Source organism: Nicotiana sylvestris, chromosome 5 (assembly GCF_000393655.2).
Source record: "Nicotiana sylvestris chromosome 5, ASM39365v2, whole genome shotgun sequence".
In the NCBI taxonomy this organism is placed as follows: domain Eukaryota; kingdom Viridiplantae; phylum Streptophyta; class Magnoliopsida; order Solanales; family Solanaceae; genus Nicotiana; species Nicotiana sylvestris.
The window spans coordinates 9,584,393-9,607,260 of NC_091061.1; the positions used below are offsets into that span (position 1 = coordinate 9,584,393).

General features: G+C 37.6%; 2 protein-coding genes across 2 annotated transcripts; one reads left to right on the top strand and one right to left on the bottom strand.

Annotated features, from left to right (window-relative positions):
- The first annotated feature begins 548 nt into the window (after positions 1 to 548).
- LOC104222831 (probable sugar phosphate/phosphate translocator At3g11320) lies at positions 549 to 4,633 on the top strand. The gene is made up of 4 exons (XM_009774149.2): positions 549 to 1,497; positions 2,357 to 2,460; positions 2,586 to 2,814; positions 4,094 to 4,633. Exons 1-4 carry the CDS (start codon positions 1,048 to 1,050, stop codon positions 4,238 to 4,240), a joined length of 930 nt encoding a protein of 309 aa, XP_009772451.1. The 5' UTR covers positions 549 to 1,047; the 3' UTR covers positions 4,241 to 4,633.
- An 835-nt stretch (positions 4,634 to 5,468) lies between these two features.
- On the bottom strand, positions 5,469 to 21,868 carry LOC104223076 (LIM domain-containing protein WLIM2b-like). The gene is made up of 6 exons (XM_070147131.1): positions 21,654 to 21,868; positions 21,340 to 21,522; positions 20,079 to 20,178; positions 19,952 to 19,986; positions 19,735 to 19,824; positions 5,469 to 6,128 (listed from the first exon to the last, which is right to left on the bottom strand). Exons 2-6 carry the CDS (start codon positions 21,472 to 21,474, stop codon positions 5,919 to 5,921), a joined length of 570 nt encoding a protein of 189 aa, XP_070003232.1. The 5' UTR covers positions 21,475 to 21,522; positions 21,654 to 21,868; the 3' UTR covers positions 5,469 to 5,918.
- Positions 21,869 to 22,868: the final 1,000 nt, after the last annotated feature.

A 22,868-nucleotide genomic window follows, 5' to 3' on the forward strand; every position in this document is an offset into this window, starting at 1 on the left:
TAATAACCTCTCTCCAAGACTTCTTAGTATTGCCACCATTACCGCTACCATAAAAAAATATTATATTTCAAATCTTAGTCTTTAATATATGGACTAGGGGCGCTAAGGTAGCATGTCATATGACATTCATCTCATCAAATATCAGTGTCACGTATGATTGAATGTTTGTTTTGGACAAACTTAACAGAAGAAGGGTATATTTGAACCAGTAGTATTACGACGATAACAACAACAACACACTCAGTATTATGCCATACCGTGGGGTCTGGGAAGGTAGTGTGTACGCAGACCTTACCCCTACCTTATGAGGATAAAGTGTTTGTTTCCAATACACCCTCGACTCAGGAGAACCAATAGTATTACGGCAAGATATATTTAGACCCAAAATATAATGAAAGATATATTTAAATCTTTTCTCATAGCACTACCCTTTACCTTTTTATAAATAAAAATAAATTGATTACGTAATTAATGTACTAATTCATGCTAGTGAGTAAATGACTAGTTCTAAATCGTATTACTACACGCGTTTACCTTTTTCTTTCTCTATCTCTGTAAATCCTGCGTCGGTCGTCTTCTATTCTCCCACCATCAAACTCCTTTCTCATTTCTCACACCTCTCTAACCTCCCCCCTCCCCCCCACACCCCCCCCCCCCACCCCACCGCACCCCATTTATCTTTTTATATTTGCTTGAGCTTTCACATTTTAGCTTTATCTATTCAGTAACAAGTAAACTTGTCAACATATCTGCTGTTTTTTTCTTCACAATAAATTTACTTTTTTTTTTGTTTCCTTAAATTCTTGCTGATGAAATTGACTCAGATCCAATTAATGCTAAACATAGTTTCAAAATCACTTCTTCTTTTGTGAACTTTTGGATTTTTGGGTATCAAAAAGATCAGTTTTTTAGTGTCAGCAATGATGAATTGAGGCCTAGATTCTTGATCTTTTTGTGTTTTATTTAATTCTAGAGAATTTTTTCTTAGTGGGGTTTTATTTAAGTTAAATTCTTGGTTTTTGGGTATAAAAAAAAATCAGTTTTTTAATGTCAACAATGAAAAATTCAGGCCAATTTTTCACAATTGGGCTAGTTACAGCTTGGTATTCATCAAATATTGGGGTTTTATTACTGAACAAATATTTGTTAAGTAATTATGGATTTAAATATCCAATATTCTTAACTATGTGTCATATGACAGCTTGTTCTTTACTAAGTTATATAGCTATTGCTTGGATGAAAATGGTCCCAATGCAAACTATAAGATCTAGGGTTCAATTCTTGAAAATCTCAGCTTTGAGTCTTGTTTTTTGTACTTCTGTTGTTAGTGGTAATATTTCACTTAGGTATTTGCCTGTATCATTTAATCAAGCTATTGGTGCTACTACACCTTTTTTTACTGCTATCTTTGCTTACTTGATGACACTGAAAAGGGAGGCTTGGTTGACTTATATCACTCTAATTCCCGTTGTCACCGGCGTCATCATTGCCAGTGGGGTATGCCCTTTGTATTTTTTGTTAAAATTGTAGTTGAATTGTGGTACTATGTGTAAAGATATTGGTCTGTTTTGGTTGGTTTTATCTTATTAGACTTCACATTCGTGCTCTTTTTAACGTAATTGTCTGAACTTTGGGAAACATAGTGGTGATTCGGCTGAGCACGAGCTTCTTAGTCCAGTCGAGTTAGATTCAATAACAGCATAATAATTGGGTTGTGCCAAGAGAATGGCTTGAGTTATGAAAAGGAGTGCATTTATATATGACTAAATTTTATTGGCATTATAGTTTTTCGTAGTGTAATGCTGTGGAAGAGAATCAGTCTAGTGGCTACTTAGCAGATTGACATGGTTTTTATTGCAATTCATTTTCTTTATCGCTGTTTTTTTTATGAATAGAAATTGTTTTTTTTTGTGTGTGTGTGTGTGGGGGGGGGGGGATGGTGTTGGGAATATAAAGAGGAGAATCGTCGTGTTAGCTATGAAGATATTGTCCATGAAGCCGTCCTTGATTTTTATGACCAAAGGTGTAATACTCTTTGTAGAAGCCGTCCTTATATATTGTATTACCGTGATATGATCATACAAGCTGTGTTATGATGAATGAATTTGCTACAAGAGAAGTGTTTTAGCATTTATTTCCTAGTTAGCGTGATTGTTTTGGTCAATTTGTGATTAAGAACAAGTTCTTCTTCAGATTATATTTTTAATAGTAGCATAATGTTTAGGGCATGAAAGAAATATCGTCTGAGCTAGGTGTATGAAAAGCACTGCATTGATATTCTAAATGACTAAATTGTATTAGCAGTTTCACGTTATTAGTGTAATGTTGTCTGATTCATTTCAATTTATCTTCTTAGGGTGAACCAAGTTTTCATCTATTTGGATTCATAATATGTGTCGGTGCAACAGCTGCAAGAGCACTCAAGTCAGTGCTTCAGGGGATTTTGCTGTCTTCTGAAGGGTGATTATTATTACATAAACTTTTATGTTTTATACACGAGTGATCTGTAGCCAAGTTTTGTGCTTTTTGATGTGAACATTTTGGGCGTAGTATATGAATGCTGAACTGTTTTCTTTTGAATTAAGGGAGAAGCTGAATTCCATGAACCTTCTACTCTATATGGCTCCTATAGCAGTTGTATTTCTATTACCGGCGACCCTTATGATGGAAGAAAACGTAGTTGGCATAACATTGGCACTTGCAAGAGATGATAGTAGAATCATCTGGCTTTTGCTATTCAATTCTGCCCTTGCATATTTTGTAAACCTCACCAACTTTCTGGTGACAAAGCACACCAGTGCTCTAACGCTTCAGGTACTCTTCTTCATTCACTAGTCAGATTTCTTTTCATATGAATTAGTCTTTAATATTGTCAGATAAGGTTGACTTATGCCAAATATCTCCATTAGAAAAAATAAAGAAATTATGATATGATCCTCTCTATGTTGTGAAACTGTTCATCTTTGAATGTCAGGATAACTCCATAACTTATGCATGGACCTACTTATTCTTATTCGAAAATCTTGTTTCTTTCCTTGCTTCATCAAATATAGCTCTTAGTTTGATCATTTGATTTTCTGGGAGGCGCTTTTCATTGTCTTCCTTGCTAGTAAACAGTCTTCTTAAAGCTTCAATGTTTTCATCTATGATATCTGTCTGATGTTTGGTTTACTATCGATTTGCTATTCAAACATTTTGGAGTCTTTGTGTATGCTGGTTTTCAATTGATTGTTCCAACTTATAGTACTAGGAATTTTATGTGCAAATGAATGAACTTGCACTTCTCCAGTTGTCATAGATACTACCACGAAGTAAGGTATCAGGTAGGTGAGGTAAACAGTTGGAAAAATTACACAAGTACACAAGGAAAGAATAAAGATGAGGGGGGTGCTGCAAGGCGCCCACTTGAAGTTTGGAGAGGATTAGAAGTACTCAAGCTTAGCCCTATATAGGGAATTTGCTCTTCCTGTGACAAACCTGTTAAGGAATGGAGATAACTTTTCACTTCACAATGTTCCTCTATTTACTGAAAAAGAGGGAAAAAAAAAGAGTTGCTTTTCAAGATTCATCCTCTTATGAATGGCTGGGGATTTATCACATAAAAAACAACGAAGAAGAGTTCACTTAGGTTATTATACTGAATGTTGTAGGTCACAGGTTCGAGCCTTGCGCCAAGTGAACTAATTCTGTAATTAAGTGGAGAATGATAGAGGAGGGGCCCATCATCCCTAAGTTTCGAAGGCTGCTGTTGGCCTAAAGGGTTGGCTCCAGACGGAATTTTCGATCATGAAAAAAATGTTACATTTTGGAAATGAGGAACTCTTTAATTTGAAAAAAAGGTATCATGTAATTTTAATGGACTAGATAGGAATTTGAGTAACTTAAAATTGGAACAGAGAGGAGTATAAACCCATGAATGGTCTACCCTACTAATATTTGTTCCCTTCAATTATTGTGGTTTCATAATTTCTCTACATTGGGTTTTGCTGTTCATTGTTATTACCTTTGTCTTGTTGGTTAAGGAGGAATGTGCCTTGTATTGATCTCTTCTATAGATTCTTTGTCCTTATGACAAAATTGCTTGTTTTCATAGGTCCTGGGAAATGCAAAAGGAGCAGTAGCCGTTGTCATCTCAATCTTAATATTCAGAAACCCGGTGTCAGTTACTGGGATGCTCGGCTATGCACTGACAGTTTTTGGGGTCATACTCTATAGCGAAGCAAAGAAACGTAGTAAATGAACATTGAAAAATCATCAACTTGCAACTTCTGGCATTAATTGTCTGTTGAAGAAATAGTTCAACTTTCACGAGGCAAGTCGGATCATGCTCTTGCAATTGGTGTCACGGATTTTTTTCCTCGAATTTGTATCTTTTTCCCCGGAAACCTGGGAAATCAGACTTCCATCTGTATCAGCCAAGAGACAAAAGTAGGTTGAATAGGAAGTCTTTAAGAAATTAGTACTTGATTTGTCTATCCATTCTCTCCTGGCATGGATAGTATAGATATGTTTTGTTTTTATTCTTTCAGGAAGATTGTAAAATTGGGACTACACAATATGTTACCTATAGTTGTCAAATTGATTTATTAATGAGAGGATCTCAAAATTAGAGATCTGCAAATGGCTTCTTTTATACTATGTGATTTCGTTCTATCTACCTAAGTCTTGGTTGCTTTCTCGAGCCTTTTTCCCTCATCCCTTTTGGTTTGGGGACGACAAGTACTTTGTTTTTGGGTAGGTCACCAGTGATCTCTACATTCACCTATGTAATTTCGAAATCCACTTTCGAGGAACTCTGTTTTCTAAGGGAGAGTGGACTTAAAAAAGAAGTGTTTAGTGGGAGATAGCAGGTATTTGGTGGTATCTCGAACACCACTATTAAAAAGAAGTGGTTCTCACGCGTTACGTTTTAGGTTCATGGCGAATGTTTCGAAAAGGACTATAAATTGCTGATTTCTGCCTATAAATTGCTGATTTCTGCTATGTGAAGGACTATAAACTGCTGATTATCACTTGATTTTCCAATGGACTAGCTTCATGTTCCAAAGAGCAATGGTTATGGTAATTGGAATCTGCTGTCACGCCTGCGCGGATTGTCTTTCGGACTACACCACATCGAGCCTCAAAAGCAAGCGTATCATGTGAACTTGTGTTGTACTTTATAAAGTTCTTCACTTTCCTCTTCTATTCTTATGTAGGATTCGCGTAAGGTGACATGTGTACTGCTTCTTCCGAATCCTGTCAGTCTCGAAGCATGGCAGTCCTGCTTGAAGAATGTGTAATCGATTACCTATCGACGTTAACAATCTTTTACAAGGGTCGTTTTTTGGGGGTAAAATTACACAGATGAGGTGAAAACACTGCGATTGAACTCTAGTATAGTAATGTGACATAATTTATTGCTAGAGTTAACCTATTAGAGTAAAATCACAGCCACATACAAGCAGAAAACTTCACGCACAAGCATCTTTTAGTAAAAGCAGTGACTAATTGAATTAACTTGAAGTTCAACCCATCATTGTTTTCCTTTGACATGTCTATGTAGGTACATAAACCACATTGATATGCTCTAATTACCTAGCTTAACCAGTATAATGTTACTGTCAATAACTGGAAATTGCATATCAACAACTCAACCGAAACAAAGATAAAGAACAGCACGACAGGACTACAATGTACCAACACTCGTCTGAACTGCACAACTTACTCCTGCCAAAGGCCATGAGAAAACAGCAGGATCGTTTAACATCCAAAGGTTAAAGGAACAACGACAGGATAATAGTTGTCACAATCGTGGAAATCAGATCACACAGTAAACCAAGATGGGGCACCACCCGGAGATATAAATAAAGAGGAAGAAAACTTTAAAGTTAATAAGACCAAGCCCGCGTGGAAATATAGTTGACAGAGATATTAGTTTAAGAATCTGGAACAGTTGCTGCTGGACGCTTCACTGAAGCACACTTGATTAAATGATTGTAGCTGCCTTTCTCCTTGAAAAGCTGTGAAAAGTGAGGTTTGCAGTATAAAATACCGTCTAGTGCAGCATAATTCGAAGGATTTAAAGAGCATCCGCCATGAGAACACTTGAAACATGACTTGTGATAACTCTGGTTCTCCACTGTCACCTAAAAAAAATGTTCAATCAACTTAGATATAAATCCCAAAGCTGAAATGTTGAGCAGTGCAGTCTATGGTTGAAAGGGCGAATATTGTCAACAATTTAAAATGATGAAAGGAACTCTAAGCCTAAAAGCTCTGGGATTTAAACAACAAAAACAACGAACCCAATGTAACCACAAGTGGGGTCTGGGGAGGATAATGTCTAGGCTGACCTTATCCCTACCTTGAGAAAGGGGATTTAAACAAGTCAAAAAATAAGCTCTTCACTTTGATAACTGGTCCACAGATGGTTACGCATATAGACATCAAGACAAACACATAAGTTAACCACAATCAGATCAAACTAGCTTCCTGCTGCTGGATAAAAGAAGCATATGGAAGGTTCAGTCGACTCGGGCTTTTTTTTGGGAATTATTATATACTACACAGACTTTACCTTAATAAATATCAAGTTCTTTACTACCTTACAACTCAAAAGTGGAAGTTTACATATGTGGGGCAACTGAGAAGATGGGGTAGCATAAACAACTTACTAGCAGTGGCAGAGTCAGAATTTCCGCTAAGGGGTTCAAAAAAGAAAAAGTTAAAAAATCAAAAGAGACTGTGGACAGTGGGAGTTGAACCAGGTTTTGAACCCCTTTGACACTGAGCTATGCTTTTGGGTTGTGTCAAGGGTATTCAAAATATAATATATAGAGGCACAAAACTGAATTTTACCTTAAATGTACAGTGTAATTTTTCGGCGAAAGGGGTTCGGGTTCCGCCCCCCTAAATCCGCCCCTGCTTACTAGTAACTTCCGAGTTAGTATTCAGTGGGATGTCTAATGAGAAAGTAGAACATATTGTTCAGCACTAGTTGATACTTCTCTTTTCTATTTTTAAGCCGGGGGTGAGTGAGGGAGGATACAATTTGCTCAAACTCAGCAATTGCATAGTGTAAGCACATGATTTTTGCCCTATGTGAGAATTATTCCAAAAAATTCAAAATAAAACAATTTTCCTTTGTGTGCAATTTTGAGAATTTTCGTGGCATTTTTGGATAATTATTTGTATTTGTCCGTGCATGTTTATTTGTTAAATTAATAAAAAATACAAAAATATGTCGCATTTGCATTTAGGATTTAATTCTACAATTAGGAGCAATTAAGTTTGTTTTACAAGAACAAAAAATCATAAAAATAATGTACGTTGTATTTTTAGCATTTAATGTCCAAATTGTGTGATTTTATCGTAATTGCTATTTAATTGTGTGTAAATTGTTATTAAGAGTTAATTAGCACTTTTATAAATGAATTTAGTTCTATAGGATAATTTAGGATTTTTAGAATTTAGTTAATTTTAAGAAAAAATAAAAGAAAAAAAGAAGCAATGGAAATAAGAAGAAAATCGGATTGGGCCACCTTTTAATTTAAATCAACCAGGCCCAAACCAAATAACCCCTACCGGGTCGACCCGACCCAGTCCGCCCCATAACCCAAACGAAATAACCCCCCATTTTCATTTTTTTCATTTTTTCCAACCCCAAAACCCTAAAAAAGCCCCCCGCCCCCCTACTGCATCGTCTTCTTCGCAGCACCCTCCCTTGCCCCCTCACCTCCATGGCTGCCTACCTCTCCAACTCCAGCTCCAAACGACCTCGCCATCCATGGCTGCCCTCCCCGTCGTCCCTGCTCCTCCCCATTCCTCGACGTGAGCTGCTGCTTCGTGCAGCTTCACCGGCTGCTCCGTCGAGCACCCTTTCTGCTTCACCTTCTTCGTCTTCAACTCCAGCCATGGACGAACCACCATGAACGACCACGTCGACCTCCAGTCCAAAACGAGCTCTCCAGCAACCATGGTTGTTGTTCCTTCTTCTTCGTCTTCAACATCGTCACGACAACCTGGAGCAGCCCCACGACCACCATGGCTGCTGCTTCGTCTTCAACTGCCTTCCCCCTCACTACCAGCAGCTCGTCGTCGACCAGCAGCTCGTCCAAACAACCAACTTCATCTCCTTCGTCATTTCCTCCGGTCGCCGGAAAAACCAGCAACGACCACTCCACATGAGCGACCACCATCGCTTCTACTACGTCCAGCCATGAACAACCACCGTCGACTCCATCAGTTCTTCGACCACCCAACGTCCAGCTTCATCCGCGAACGACCCCAAACCAGTGAACTCGATCGTCACTGCATCAAAAACGAAAATGGGTCGAAAACAGTGATGTTTGTTCAGGCGTGTCGAGGTTTCCGTTCGAACCCGGACTTCAAACTAGTAGGTTTCCGTTCTCTTTTATTTTATTTTTCGTTCAGTGAATTCATCTTCCGCTCCTTTTCTTCTTTTTATGATTATGTTCGTGTTCCGATAGGTTGGTTTGAATTCGAACCCAGGTCTTTGTTTGTATTAGAGATAATTCGTGTTCATTTTTTGTTTGAAGTTCGTTGGTTTTTCATCAAGTGATATAATGTCGAGTGTTTATGTGTTGGTCCTTAGTTTTTAATTTAGTTTGAATCATTCATCTTTGTTATGATGTTGTTTGATTTAGTTTGAGGTCAGCTGATGATTGAATTTAGTGATTTGAATCTACTCGTTTGTTCCGTTAAGTTTGTTCGGATATGAATCTGACTCTGTTGTTAATTCATGAACGTTGTCGATTAGGAGTTTGTTTGGCGAGTTTGTTATGCAGAGTTTGATTATTAATTGAAAATTGATTAGATGAATTGGTTATGGCTGCTAAAGTTTGGTTAATTGACTTAGGAGGATTGGATATAGCTGATGGGGTAGAATGGTAAATTGCAGTATTTTCAGGGAGCATTTTCGGGATTTTGAGTCTTAAAAAATGATTAATTTGAGTGCTCCGTCCACTGGGCACTAATAATATTAAAATAATACGTAGTGGGGGACAAGACATAATGGTGAGAATTAATATATTATTTAGTGCATAATGGGGGACAAGACATATGGTAGTGGGCAATAATGCATTGTTTAATATAGTGGGGGACAAGACATATGGTGGTGTGAACTAATATATTTGTTTAATATAGTGGGGGACAAAACATTAAGTAGTGGGATTCAAAAGGGGGATGGGGAGAAGATGGTGGGATTAATTTAAGTGCTTCAAGTTTGGCTATAAATAAGAAGAGGTTGACACAAGTTAGAGGATTGGAGGACGGATTTTGAAGAGAGTTTAGCAGATTTTTTGGAGAGTTGAATAGGCTGAATTTTTAACACCTAAAAGTTCAGTAACTGAAGAAAGTAAAAAGAAAGGGTTGAGATAAAAAACTGAAAAGTGAAGTCTTTCTTCCACTGTTAAAAATCAGTACCAGTTTGCTACTGTATCGTTGAAGCTTCAAGCTTCTTTTCTTTGAGTGTTTGAAAACCAGAAAACTACCACCTATATCTGGTCGTTTCTGTTGCTGCATGTGATTGCATTTGGTATTGATGAGGTCTCAAGTGGTTTTTTTTTTCCTAGGTTACTACTTGGGTATTTGCTACTACTTCACTGGTTATTGCTGGATTTTTTGCTTGATTTTAAAATCTGTCACTGGTTTCTCGTTGCTGGGTGTTGCTGTTGTTGTATGCTACTGCATTTCTGCTGATCTTCCTCTTCTTTTGCTTCCAATATCAGGTACACAACTGATACGCTGGTTACTGTAAGCTAAAACATGAAGCATGAATACAAATAAAGAGTTGAGGTTTTAATTTGATTTAGTTTTGTTACTGATTGTACTTAGGACATTCTATACACTACTGTTTTGTAAAAAAAATTCTGCCATTTCTGTATAACTGGACAGTGTTATAATAATGTAATCAATAATGTCCAGTTGTTTTAGTTGGTTATTAGGTAGTATAGGTTCAAATGCATGTTAAATAAAACCAGGCCAGTAGACTGTTTTAATATCATGGCAATCTAGCTCCAACAATCAATTGTTTGAATTTAGGATTAAAACTAGACCCTTAAGTTATTTCATTCCAATTAATTGCTCTTTCTAAAACTTGCATGTAACTTGCTTAGTTAGATACTATCATCTTATATCTCTGTAAGTGCAAAAATTGTGAACATGTGTAGAAATAATTAACTAGGCCCAATATTGGAATAAGACGGCCCAAGTCACGTTTAATACTACATGCGGTGAACCTGGGCCCACGTTGGCCAACGGGCTGTCCATATTGTGTTTACATTCTGATTTAACAAATTACGTTCGGAACCCGACTATAACAACTCATAAGCATGCAAATAAATTAGGACCTTTCCTCTTTCATTTTTAGAGACAAATTTAATAGAAAAAATATAGGCACTTTAGGATTATCCTTTAAAAATAAACGAGATGAGCCTCGCCCAATAAAACGCACAAGTTGCGGGGCCCTCAATAATTGGTTAATAATTGTATAGACTTCGGGTACCTTGATGTAAATCTCAACAGAGTCGAAATGTGTCGATAACCACGGGTACCTTGATGTGACGTGGTTCGAGATACGTTTTTCACAATGTTATAATTCTCTGTTAAAACAATAATAATAATAATAAAAGCGGTAAAGAGTTTAAAGTTTGCACATAAGTTCATAATTGTATAAAATCAGATAATTAAGCTAAATACGACAGTTGAGCGACCGTGCTAGAACCACGGAACTCGGGAATGCCTAACACCTTCTCCCGGGTTAACAGAATTCTTTATCCGGATTTCTGGTTTGCGGACTGTAATACAGAGTCATTCTTTTTCTCGATTCGAGATTAAAATCGATGACTTGGGACACTATAAATCTCCCAAGTGGCGACTCTGATCCTTAAATAATAAATCCCGTTTCGATTGTCCTTTAATTGGAAAAACTCCCTTAACGTCCCTTTGCGGGGTGTAGGTAAAAAAGGAGGTGTGACAGCTCTGGCGACTCTGCTGGGGAAATAACCCAGAATCTCTGGTTCAGGGTTCAGAATTCGAGCTTAGATGAATTGTTATATTTGGCTTTATTTATTATTTGATCTTATTACATGTTTTGGCCTAAATGTGCAAAATGATGCTTTTTTACCGCTTTGATATTATTTGAACTGTACATATAAACTGTGCCGAAACCTTCTCTTCTCACCTCTGGGGATGTGCTTATTGGTTGAGACTCCCTATTCTGTTAGTGTCATACCCTGAAATAAAAGAGGCTCGGAAAGTTTCTAAGCCGGCTGGCCTTTTGGTTCCCGGAAAGGAGCTCCTTCCTCAACTCGAGTTGTCCGCTCGGGTACACTGTCTAGAACATATACCCAGGTTGAACCTAGAATAACTTGACTTCATGCCGGATCCCTAGTAGGAACGTTTATTTGCATCATGTTGCATTTGACTTAGGGGACTCAACACAGGGGTTGGGTCCGTCTAGGATAAGCAACCTAAAATGAAAAAAGACCATCCTGCTGCATCCTGTTTGTTTTGCATATTTATTTGCTTCAGATCTGCATGCCGACCGGCTTTTGAAATCAGGAATTTTTGAAAAATTGTGAAAAAAAAAAAGAAAAAAAAATAGCAGTGTAGGGAGATAACTACTTATTTTTAAAAAAATACAACCAATGTCCAAGTAGTGTCAAAACTCTGCCAAAACTTTGAAAAAATGAAAATTTTTTTTGTCTTTTTTAGTTTGATTTATTGAAAAACAAAAGAAATGAGTCTTTTTTACAAGTTTAGTTTATGTTAGCGAACTACGCGGGTCTGATTCTCACCGGATGTGAGATACGTAGGCAAACCTCATCAGTTCCGGCCCCCAATTTTCAGAAAATAAAAAAAAAAATTCTTTTACTTCCTTCTTTAGAAAAGTTTTTCTTTGCGACCCCAACTTTTTAAAATACAAAAAAATATTTTCTTTTAGTTGCTTCTCACAATCAAGAAAAAAGACAAAAAATATTTTCATTCTTCTTTCGAAAATTGAAAAGAAAATTCAAAATTCGAAAATATTTTTTAGAAGCATTTCTTTCATAAATTTAAAATAAAATTCCAAAAAATATTTTCTTTCTTCTTTAAAAGTTTTTCTTTCAAAATTCCAAAAATATTTTCTTTCTTCTTTGTAAGTATTTTATTCGGAAAAAAAAAAGTTAGTTTATGTCCTTTATTCCTGATCGGCCCGAACTACGCCGGTTTGATTCTCACAGGATGTGAGATACGTAGGCAGCCCTCATCGGGTCCAATCTCCCCTTTTGCAAAAATAGCCAAAAAATATCAAAAAAATTTCGTCATAGAGTTGGGTGATGCTGTTTTTGTCAGAAATAGCCGAATATTCCCAAAAAGGACGCCGGGAGGCTGACTTTGCATAAACGGCCACCTTTGGTCATGTTTTTAGGATTTTGGTCGGTTAGCTAAAGCAGCTTTAAAATCTTCGTCCCCGAGGTGCTGAAAGGCCGCGTTGGCAAAACCCGGTCTTTTATTTTAATTTGAAAAATAATAAGAAAAAGTGTCAGTGGTCAAGAATACCGTTTAGATTTTTCAAGCCGAGCCAGCTTCGGCGGTGTCTTAAACCGTTCTTGCCGAGATAGCCTTAGAGTAGCTTTCAGTTGTCAAAAGGCTATTTTCGTAAAAGAACGAACAAGTTTGTGAAGTGTCATAAAATAATATTCCCGGCCTCAAAATTCATGTGAAATTGGGAAGGGGCCACGTTTGCAAAAACAGCCGTTTGGTTAAAATCGGCATATAGAGGAAGGAATCTGCCATTTTATTTTTCTTGAGTTTGTATTTCTTTTGATTAAAGTGTGTGGGCCGTTTTAATTTCGAGTCTGTTGTTCGTTTTTAAGTGATTCCAAAAATGTTTTATTGTTGTTTACCTTTTATGTGGCGGAACTACGCCCGGTCTGATTTATGCGGGGACATGATACGTAGGCAATCCACATAAGATTCGACCACCATTAAAAAGAGAAATAAAAAAAAAAGAAAAAAAAGAAAAGAAAAAAGGGAGCACAATTAGAAGAAGCCGGAATGACGCACATAACCGAAGCAAATGCATGATAGAAAGGGTTAATTGCCTAGTTGCATTGCATCCTCAATATGTGTTTTCTTATCTATTGGAAACCCTAACAGGTTGCTTCCATTTTGTCCTCTTTCAATATCAACGCTGCCCTGCAACACAAAGGCAAAAGACAATGGCAGAGAGCAACAGAACTAAGCAGGTTGGTACCGATGCCCGAAAGCAGTTGGTTGAACAGGACTACGGGTTGGTAGAAGAGGTAAGAATGTTGAGACAGCATGTGGCAGACATGTATCGGGCATGGATGACTGGGAAAGCACCACCCCCGCCACCGCCTAGCTTCCCGAACTCTGTCCTTACCCAAGCACCTAACACAATAACGGATGATCTTCCATACTCTCCATATCTACCCACTTATGATAGCTTTCCCAGCCACCCGAGTAGCTCCATCACTCGTCGTCCAACTATATTTTCCCAACGCTACTCCCCTCCCCAACATTACTCCCCTCCCCAACGCTACTTCTCTCCACGGGACTCCCAAAAACATGCTTCACTTTCCAAGTACCCAGCTCCACAAAATGCGTATCCACCCTCACAAGCCTACCGAAAGCCCTCTGGATCAGGTTTCCGGCCCAATCAAGCATTTAAGAATGAGAGGTTGTTGAAGAAAAAAAAGGCTTTCACCCCTGTTGGAGGATCATATGCCAGTTTGTTCCAAAAGTTGAAGCAATTGGACATGCTGAAGCCGATTCATATAAAAATGCCAAACCCTCTGTCAAAGAAGTTTGATTTTTCTCGAAGGTGCGCATATTGCTCAGATGCCCCGGGGCATGACACAGAGAAGTGTTGGAAGCTGAAGAAAGCAATTCAGAAGCTTATTGATGCAGGTGACATTGTCATGCAAAATCCAGATGCAACAGACATTAGCCAAAGTCCGTCGCCTATTGGTAATGAGATGCATATGTTGAATATGACTTGTTTTGAAAAGGAATATGAGAAGTCTTCTGTGATCCTCGAAGGTCCGCGCGTTGTAGAGTTTTCAGTGCTATTAGAGGTTGCTCTTAAGAACGAGCTCGCAAAGGGAATCCAAAAGCAATTTGTTAAGAACAATGAGATGGAAATTGGTGGAGGTCCCAGTAATGTTGATGCCGAATTCAGCGGCTAAGACGCCGAGCTTGGCAATTGGAAAGACGCTCCTTTCTTGGTTGGCCAGGGAGGAGTTTTGATGGTTCATTTTGTTATCATTTCTGTTGACCGGGTTATTTGCAGGGTTGTAATCCGGACATTGTTTTGTGTCAAACCCTCTTATCCTTCCATTTTGTCATAGTGGTTTGTTTAGTGTTGTCTAGGATTGTTTTAAGTTGGTTCCAAGGTTATACCCCAATTGTTTTGCTTGTTTCGTTATACGAACTGTTTCACCGCTTGTCTAATGCAAATTCCGGTATTTTGTTACCTCCAGTCATCTTCTTTGTTTAGTTCTTTTTATCCTTTTGTTTTGTCTTTGTTCAATACCGATTCTAGTGACATGACATGCGCGCACAGTTTGGGCCTAATCTTAAGAGTTAATTATAAAGCCATTGGGAGATGATCCGGACACTTAAGGGAAATAGGAACAGCTTCAGATCATTTGAAGCCCGAGCCACGTGAAACTGGGGCAAGTAAAACATAAAGAAAACCATAAAAGCAAATTAGCCATATTGCCAAGAGGGCCGTTCATGATAACGAAAGTAAGAGTATTGCCCAACGGTGCTTTAAAAATGACAAATGAAAAGGCAAATGTATGGATATGGTTATCAAGTCCGGCACAATCAGAAGATGTGGCGAATGTTTAATTCTGTTGTTTGTGCTTGGCATGTTTTGAAGATTGGAATGAGGAAGACATTTTATTCTTCTATCTAAACACTTTATCCTTCGTTAACCTTTTGAGCCTTATTGGTTTTCTTTCACACCCCTCATTCGGAATCAGTAGCAAAGACTAGAAAACACAAGCATGGAAGATAAAGAAAAAGAAAAAGAAAAAGGAAAAGAAAACAACAGAAACAACAGAAACAACAAAACAACAAAAAAGAAAAAAGAAAAAAAAAAAGAAAAAAAAAAGAGAAAGAAAAAGAAAAGAAAAGAGAATAATAAATAAGTGGAAAGAAAAACAAAAAGGAAATTGGGAACTACGTTTGACCTGATTCCTCAAAGAGGATACGTAGGCGCTTCACGGCTTGGTTATAGTGTAACAAAAAATAAAAATCAAAAAAATCCTCAAGCAAGAAACTGGGGCAGAAGTTGTGTTTGATGTAAAGAAATCTGGTTCCGAAGGTTGTAAATTTTGAACCCAAATTGATTCGTTTTGAGCCGCCAGTACCCTTTCTTTCTAGCCCTATCCAAAACCCCACGTTACGGTCCAAAGAAAGACCTTTTGACCAGTCTTCGAAAGATGCCAAGTCATGCAAATGGAAGTCGAGAATAACACTCTGATCCCCGACAGAAAAGTAATAAAATGAGAGTCTTATCGGTGAAAACCTTCACGGACACCTTGAGGCGGCTATAAATTGAGAGAAAAACCAAAATGAGAGAGGCTTGATAGTGAAAACCCTTCGGGCACTACAAGTCGAATAAAGATTGAGAATCATACAGGAAAGCACCAGACGAAGATTGTGAAAGGCGATTAACAACGAAGGATAGGCCACATGTGCATGTCATGACCAATGGAGTTGGCATCCACATCTGATAGGTTTTACTTTTTAATTTTTCTCGTTAGGAGTCATTTTTTCATTTGTCTTTTACTCTGTTCCTTTTACCTTTGTCATTTCCTCTTCTTGAGTCTCTTGGTCAGAACAAGCGAGAAATGATTTCAAAATTTGCCATCAGCTTAACAATTATGCAAGACGAGATCTGACTAGTACATCAAAGGGGTATAAGTCAGGAAAGAACAAGCGCAATGAGCTGGTAATAGTCAACGTGCTTTGAGGTTCGCGCAAAATACCCAAGATTGGTCCATATCAATTCAGGGACAGTACAACAAAAAGAGGGCCAGGGGGATTGAACCGAGGGTATATTCTATGATGAGGTTGACAAAAGGATGGATCAGTGTCAAGAAGGATATCCCCAGCAGAAATCGAGGGTTATAAGGCCAAGGCCAGCGGAAAATCAAGAAAGAACAACGCGGAAAACAATTGACATAATTGGGAAATTCACAGGAGACTCAAAGGTTGGGGAAATGCCAAGTTCAGACAGTACCGCAAAAGAAGATATTGGGTCTGCACCGGGAAAGGGTATTTCGGTAACACAGACGATTGAAGGAGTGGTTAATCAATGAACGAACATGCAAGATCTTCAAGTGAAATCAGCTGGCATGAAAATACATGAGGTCAAATAAGGAGACTGGGAAAATGGTTAAGAGGTTTGTGAATAAGAAATCGTCAAGAAGGTCGGAAGGTATCAGCCCAGTTCAAGATGGTCAGACAACGCATAGATGGGAAAATGGTTGATAGCATCCCCAGCAGGAGTATCGCAACCAACCACCACATTTTAAACTGACCAAATTTTCTTTGATTTGAAGCAGGGACAAGGAATGTTACTGACGACGGGAAGATGCGCCACAAGAAAGATTGTCAAACTGGGACAGAAAATTTTCGTTCATTTCGAAAATTTTCGGGAAGTCTAACACAAGTTTGGTGAAAAGCGGTATCCCCAGCAGTTCTTCGGGAGAAAGCAAAACAAGTTTAAAAAAAAAAAACAATGCAGGAGGAAGATAACACAAGTTTTAAAGGAGGTAGTCTTCAAAGGAAGATGATAACAGGAAAAAAAAAAGAGAGAAAAAAGAGGAAGACCAGTTTTGCAAAAGGAAACGGTTTGCAGAAGAATGAAACATTAGTCTTAAGGGAAGTAGTCTTTGAAGGAGTAAGATAACATATTTTTGAAAAAATGTTATCCCCAGCAGTCCGCAGAGAAGACAGTACAAGTTTTGAGGAAAATAGTTTTGAAGAAAGATAATTCAAGTTAGAAGGAAAATGGTTGTTGAGGTCAGGAGCCCCCCTGAAGAACGAAATGACGATATATTTTTCGAAGTTGTTGTTGAGGTCAGGAGTCCCCCCTGAAGAACGGAATGGTGCTTTATTTTCGAAGTTGTTGTTGAGGTCAGGAGCCCCGCCTGAAGAACGGAATGACGCTTTATTTTTCAAAGATGTTGTTGAAGTCTTGCCCGCCTGAAGAAAGGAATGACGATTTATTTTTCGAAGTTGTTGTTGAGGTCAGGAGCCCCCTGAAGAACGGAATGACGATTTATTTTTCAAAGTTGTTGTTGAGGTCAGGAGCCCCCCTAAAGAACAGAATGGCGATTTATTTTTCGAAGTTGTTGTTGAGGTCAGGAGCCCCCCTGAAGAACAGAATGACGATTTATTTTTCGAAGTTGTTGTTGAGGTCAGGAGCCCCCCCTGAAGAACAGAATGACGATTTATTTTTCGAAGTTGTTGTTGAGGTCAGGAGCCCCCCCTGAAGAACAGAATGGCGATTTATTTTTCGAAGTTGTTGAGGTCAGGAGCCCCCCCCCGAAGAACAGAATGACGATTTATTTTTCCAAGTTGTTGTTGAAATCTCGCCCGCCTGAAGAAAGGAATGGCGATTTATTTTTCGAAGTTGTTGTTGAGGTCAGGAGCCCCCGAAGAACGAAATGGCGATTTATTTTTCGAAGTTGTTGTTGAGGTCAGGAGGCCCCCCTGAAGAACAGAATGACGATATATTTTTTCAACCTGAAGAAAGGAATGTCGATTTATTTTTCGAAGTTGTTGAGGTCAGGACCCCCCCCCCCTGAAGAACAGAATGGCGATTTATTTTTCGAAGTTGTTGTTGAGGTCAGGAGCCCCCCCTGAAGAACAAAATGGCGATTTATTTTTCGAAGTTGTTGTTGAGGTCAGGAGCCCCCTGAAGAACAGAATGACGATTTATTTTTCGAAGTTGTTGTTGAGGTCAGGAGCTCCCCCTGAAGAACAGAATGACGATTTATTTTTCGAAGTTGTTGTTGAGGTCAGGAGCCCCCCTGAAGAACAGAATGACGATTTATTTTTCGAAGTTGTTGTTAAGACCTCAACATGCATGATAAAACTGTAAAACCTCAACATGCATGAAAATCCCGAAGTTTAGGCTATACATCGCATTTGTAAGAATCTAGAAAGGGCATACCATCGGTGACGCCTAAACTACTCGGGATCAAAAAATGGCTCCGGCCAAACACATATGACTACGGTTAGAACAGCTGATACAGCCAAATTAACGAGACTCGGGGACGCCCGACAGTCGCTAAACAATATCGTAGGCCACTACTTTGAATATACTTCAGAAATAACCCGTTAAAACAGGCTTCTCTTAATAGGCAAAAACGAGCTTCGACCATATCAGCTCCAATCACAAGGCTTCGATCTACTCTGCGTACGAGCTTTGAACCTTCCGAGGTGCTCAAACATCGCCGATAACGACTTGAAATCGAGGTTCTTCCGGAACCGACGACGGGTCAGGCAAAATTATTTCAACAAACCTTAATGTGAGGAAAACAAATCCTACAAAAACACCCCGGGAAAATCCCTGAAGAACAAAATGACGATTTATTTTTCGAAGTTGTTGTTGAGGTCAGGAGCCTCCCCTGAAGAACAGAATGACGATTTATTTTTCGAAGTTGTTAAAATCTCGCCCGCCCCTCTTTGTCCGAAAACACGAAGAGTTTTCGTGCAAAGACATAGCATCAGTTTCTGGCACTATCTTCAAAGAACTACTAATGATTATTTTGTGAGCAAATAAGCTAGAACTTTTCGGGAATTCAGTTCATCTATGCTTAAGTTAACTTTCTCTAAACCCTTTTAAAAGGATATAATACGCATATCAAACTGATGATACTTGAACTGCTTATGTTGTTATATTCTATCTTTAATTTAAACAAAGGATACATAGACATTACAACAATTCTCAACCATGCAAAATGTCTCAAGGCACGAGCAAGTTCAACTATCCTAAATATCTTTTAGCTATTATCCACTCCTTTAGTTTCACTTTATTGTTATTGTTGTGCAGAAAGAGAAGATATTCCCAACATAGAAACCTGGCTTGTATATTTCCACACTGCAAAGTCACTTAACAGCTAAACCTGCTTTCATGTGCAGCTAGAAAACGAGTGAAGTTATAAGAGTATTCCGTGGTATACAATATCACAGCAGAAATCAATTTTGAGGCCATTGCTTGTAGAGGACACAGATGAAACCTTTTGACGCACAAGACTAACTCCAGAAACAAAAAAGTTACTTCCTCTGTTTCAAAAACATTAGCACTATTTCCTTATTAGTCCATTTCAAAAAGATCGACACCTTTCAATATCTCCTTAATAGGAAGCATTTATAGGCAGACAAATGCTATGGCAGGTTTCAGACCACAAGTTTCAACAGTTTTACGGCCACACAAATGCTATGACTTATTTAAGACCACATATCCCCAAAGTCTTCCTTCTTTATTAAAGTTTGTTCCAAGTCAAACCATGACAAATCTTTTTGAAACGGAGGGAGTATTATTATTATTATGAGCACTTCTCCACCCTCCTTCCCCCTCTTTCCCTAATAAGGTCTGTAATGCTGACCGAAGCCAATCAAATTTCAAACAATAAGTACAATTCATTCCTCAACATAGACATCATAATAGAATGAAATTTGAGACTTCAATATATGTACCTTCTCAAGTGGATAGGCCGTTTTACCGCAGGTAGCACATTTTTCCTGTGTTCCAGAAAACATTCTGGAAGCTTTGCTAGGAGATCTTGTCTGTGTACCGCAAGCAAGAGAAGAGAGAATAAGACGCATACCATTGCGACAGATCTAAAAGATACACTATTTTCTTGTGTTTTCAGTTTGTTAATCTTAGGTAAAAATAGCTGTAAAGAAAGTTTACCAGCTCTGGAGTTAACTTCTCAGCTGACTTCGCAGCTGTCACGAGTAAAACGCATTTTTGTATTAGATAAAGTAAATGGACATTAATGTTGAATAATAGAATTAAGCAAGAAATAAGTAACACATACGCGATTGGAAGTTCTTGTTGAAGTTGCCAGACTCCTTGTAGAGCTGCTCAAAATGGGGCTTGCAATACAGAACACCTTCCATTGAGGAGTAACTGCTCAGCTAAGAAATATCACATAAACATATTACATCAGTTAGTATGCATCAAAACACCATAATCTTATAACATTGGAACTCCACATATACTAAGGCAATTATTCTAAATGATTGAGCTAGTAGCTAGTTGAGCGCTTTTTTTCCCCGTTGAGGGTGTTAGGCTAGTTGTTAGTGTCTTGCTTTAGTTTGATTATCGATACTGCCTTTTCCATGATTCTTAGGTTGCTGGCATTGTCTTCCTGACGCATATTGTTGTTATTCCATTGCCTTTTTTTCATCTCCTTGTACCGAGAGTCTTTTGGAAACAACCTCTCTACCCCGGGTTAGGGGTAAGGCCTGCGTACACACTACTCTCCTCAGGCCCCACACGTGGGATTACACTGGGTTGTTATTGTTGTTGTTGATTGAGCTAGTAGCAACGTTGACGCTCAAATTACAACTCCTATTGCAGCATGCTCCAACATCAAGATATTGAAAGTTTACACTTTGCCAATTTTCCAACTCAAATCAACAGGAGAAATAGGATGAAGAATTGTAATCTCGCTTTAGGGGTTTGCTCCACATTCTCTGCTTCTCAGAGGGGGATCCAAGATTCAGAATTCTAGCACATCGCATCTAATTTACATCGCATCTAATTTACTAGGTTGAAAATCTATTTTTGCACTTATTTAGCTAAAATTTTAACACATATATAAGGCCTTTACTAGGTTCAGATGAACCCGTAAGTTCTTTATTGGCTTCACCCCTGCTGCTTTTGCCTCAATAGATTTTAAGAAAATCCCAGAAATCTATGTTGCTCTCGAAAAAATCATTTAACTCCGCAATTTTGTTTTATGTGACACACTTTCTTTTTTAGTTTGTCCAAAAAAATAATGACACTTTTATATATTTAAAATAATTTAACTTTAAATTTCTCATTTACCTTAATAATTTTTAGTCACATAAATGTATACAACTTGTTTAAGATCCAAGTTTCAAAAGTTTTTCTTTTTAAATTTTGTAACCAGTCAAACAGATTCACATAAAATAAAATGGAGGGAGTATTAATCAATCAACTACAACTCAATGTTAAATTGACATCCACTGTATCAATCCTTTACATCCGTTCTACTTACTCAATACTAAATATACTTAATAAAAGCTTAGAAAGAAGATTATAGGTTTTACCTTGAGAGTTCCTTTACAATGGGTGCATTTAAAGCAAGATTTGTGATAACTAATCCCATCTGCTGACAAAAGCTCAACTGGATAAACTGTCTTTTCACATGCCTTGCATTTCTGTTGTGTCCCCGTAAACGACATCACTGATGACTTCAACACAACAATTTATTCTAGATCTGATATTTGATTCTACAGAAACCAAAAAAAGAATCAGTCTTTAATATTAAACTATACAAAAAACATAAAATTAAACATCTCAGTTACAAGTAACGGGTCTTAAGTAATGTAGAGAAAATTGTCTTAGGTCAAAGGGTGCGTACATTGGAAGAAGAACCAAAAATGTTGCAGCTATTGATCTACTAGAACTGAAGCAAGATTATGTGTGGATTAAAGTTCAAGTTTTGTGACGCGGCGAGGTAATGGCAGATGAAGACTTTAATGGGGAAAGAAGAATGTTTTTTAGAGAATGATGATGTGGGAAAGAGAAGAGAGAAGAGGACAGAAATATCTTCCACGGAAAAAGTAATTGGCTCCTTGTTTTCACTTGTAGGACATAATGTAGACTCGTATTTCCTGTATTTCCTCCACATAATTACTACACCTCCTAACTTGTCACTTTTTATCAATACTTGTTTTCATTGTGATAAAACTTAAAAGTACAAATTTAATTATCTAATCATGGTTAAGTAATAAATATATATGTATATAAACATATATATGTCTTTTTTAAGATTCTTTTTATACATAAGAGAAGAGGGAGAGGGAAAGGAAATCAAAGGCGGAGAATCAAACTCTCACCAATAAGATAAAAGTTCAAATAGCCAATCACGTAAACTATTAAATTTGCTTGAAAGACATATATCTTATATTTATTAATTTTGTGTAAACATATAAATGTTTACTCTTAAAATTTGCATATTGTTCTCCTTTGGATCGGAAAGGCTTTCACTAAAAAAGGGCACATACCCTTCGGCCAGGGGTGTTCATGGTTCGGTTAGGCCGATTATTTTATAAAATTTATACCATACTAATTTTTTAGTTATTTTATTATGTATAATCAAAATTAGACTTTTCGAAACCGTCCCAATCATGTCAGGTTCTCTTTGATATCGGTACGGTTCAATTAATTTTCGATATATTTTTTTAAATGTCATGTAAAATTAACTAGCAGAAATACAATGCAATAACATACGTACTTTTATAGGACTTCGCAAAACTCTATAGACATTTTTATTGTTTAAAAGGTGATGAATTAAGAAAACATGAAAGATGGCGAGAGTATTAAATACATCAACTATTCTACAACAGCATAAAAGAAACTAAGCAAAGACAAAAAAAAATATAAATCACGCGAATGAAAAGATATTAACCAAGCTGAGATTCAAGAATAAAGTATATGAAAGATTAAATATTCAAAAAGATAAATTTAAATCATACGAAAGGAAACATATTCAATACATTATAAAATACGTTGTGTCTTGCTAGTGAATATGCTGAAAATAATTTAGTTTCAATAAGAGTAGCATAATAGTTTT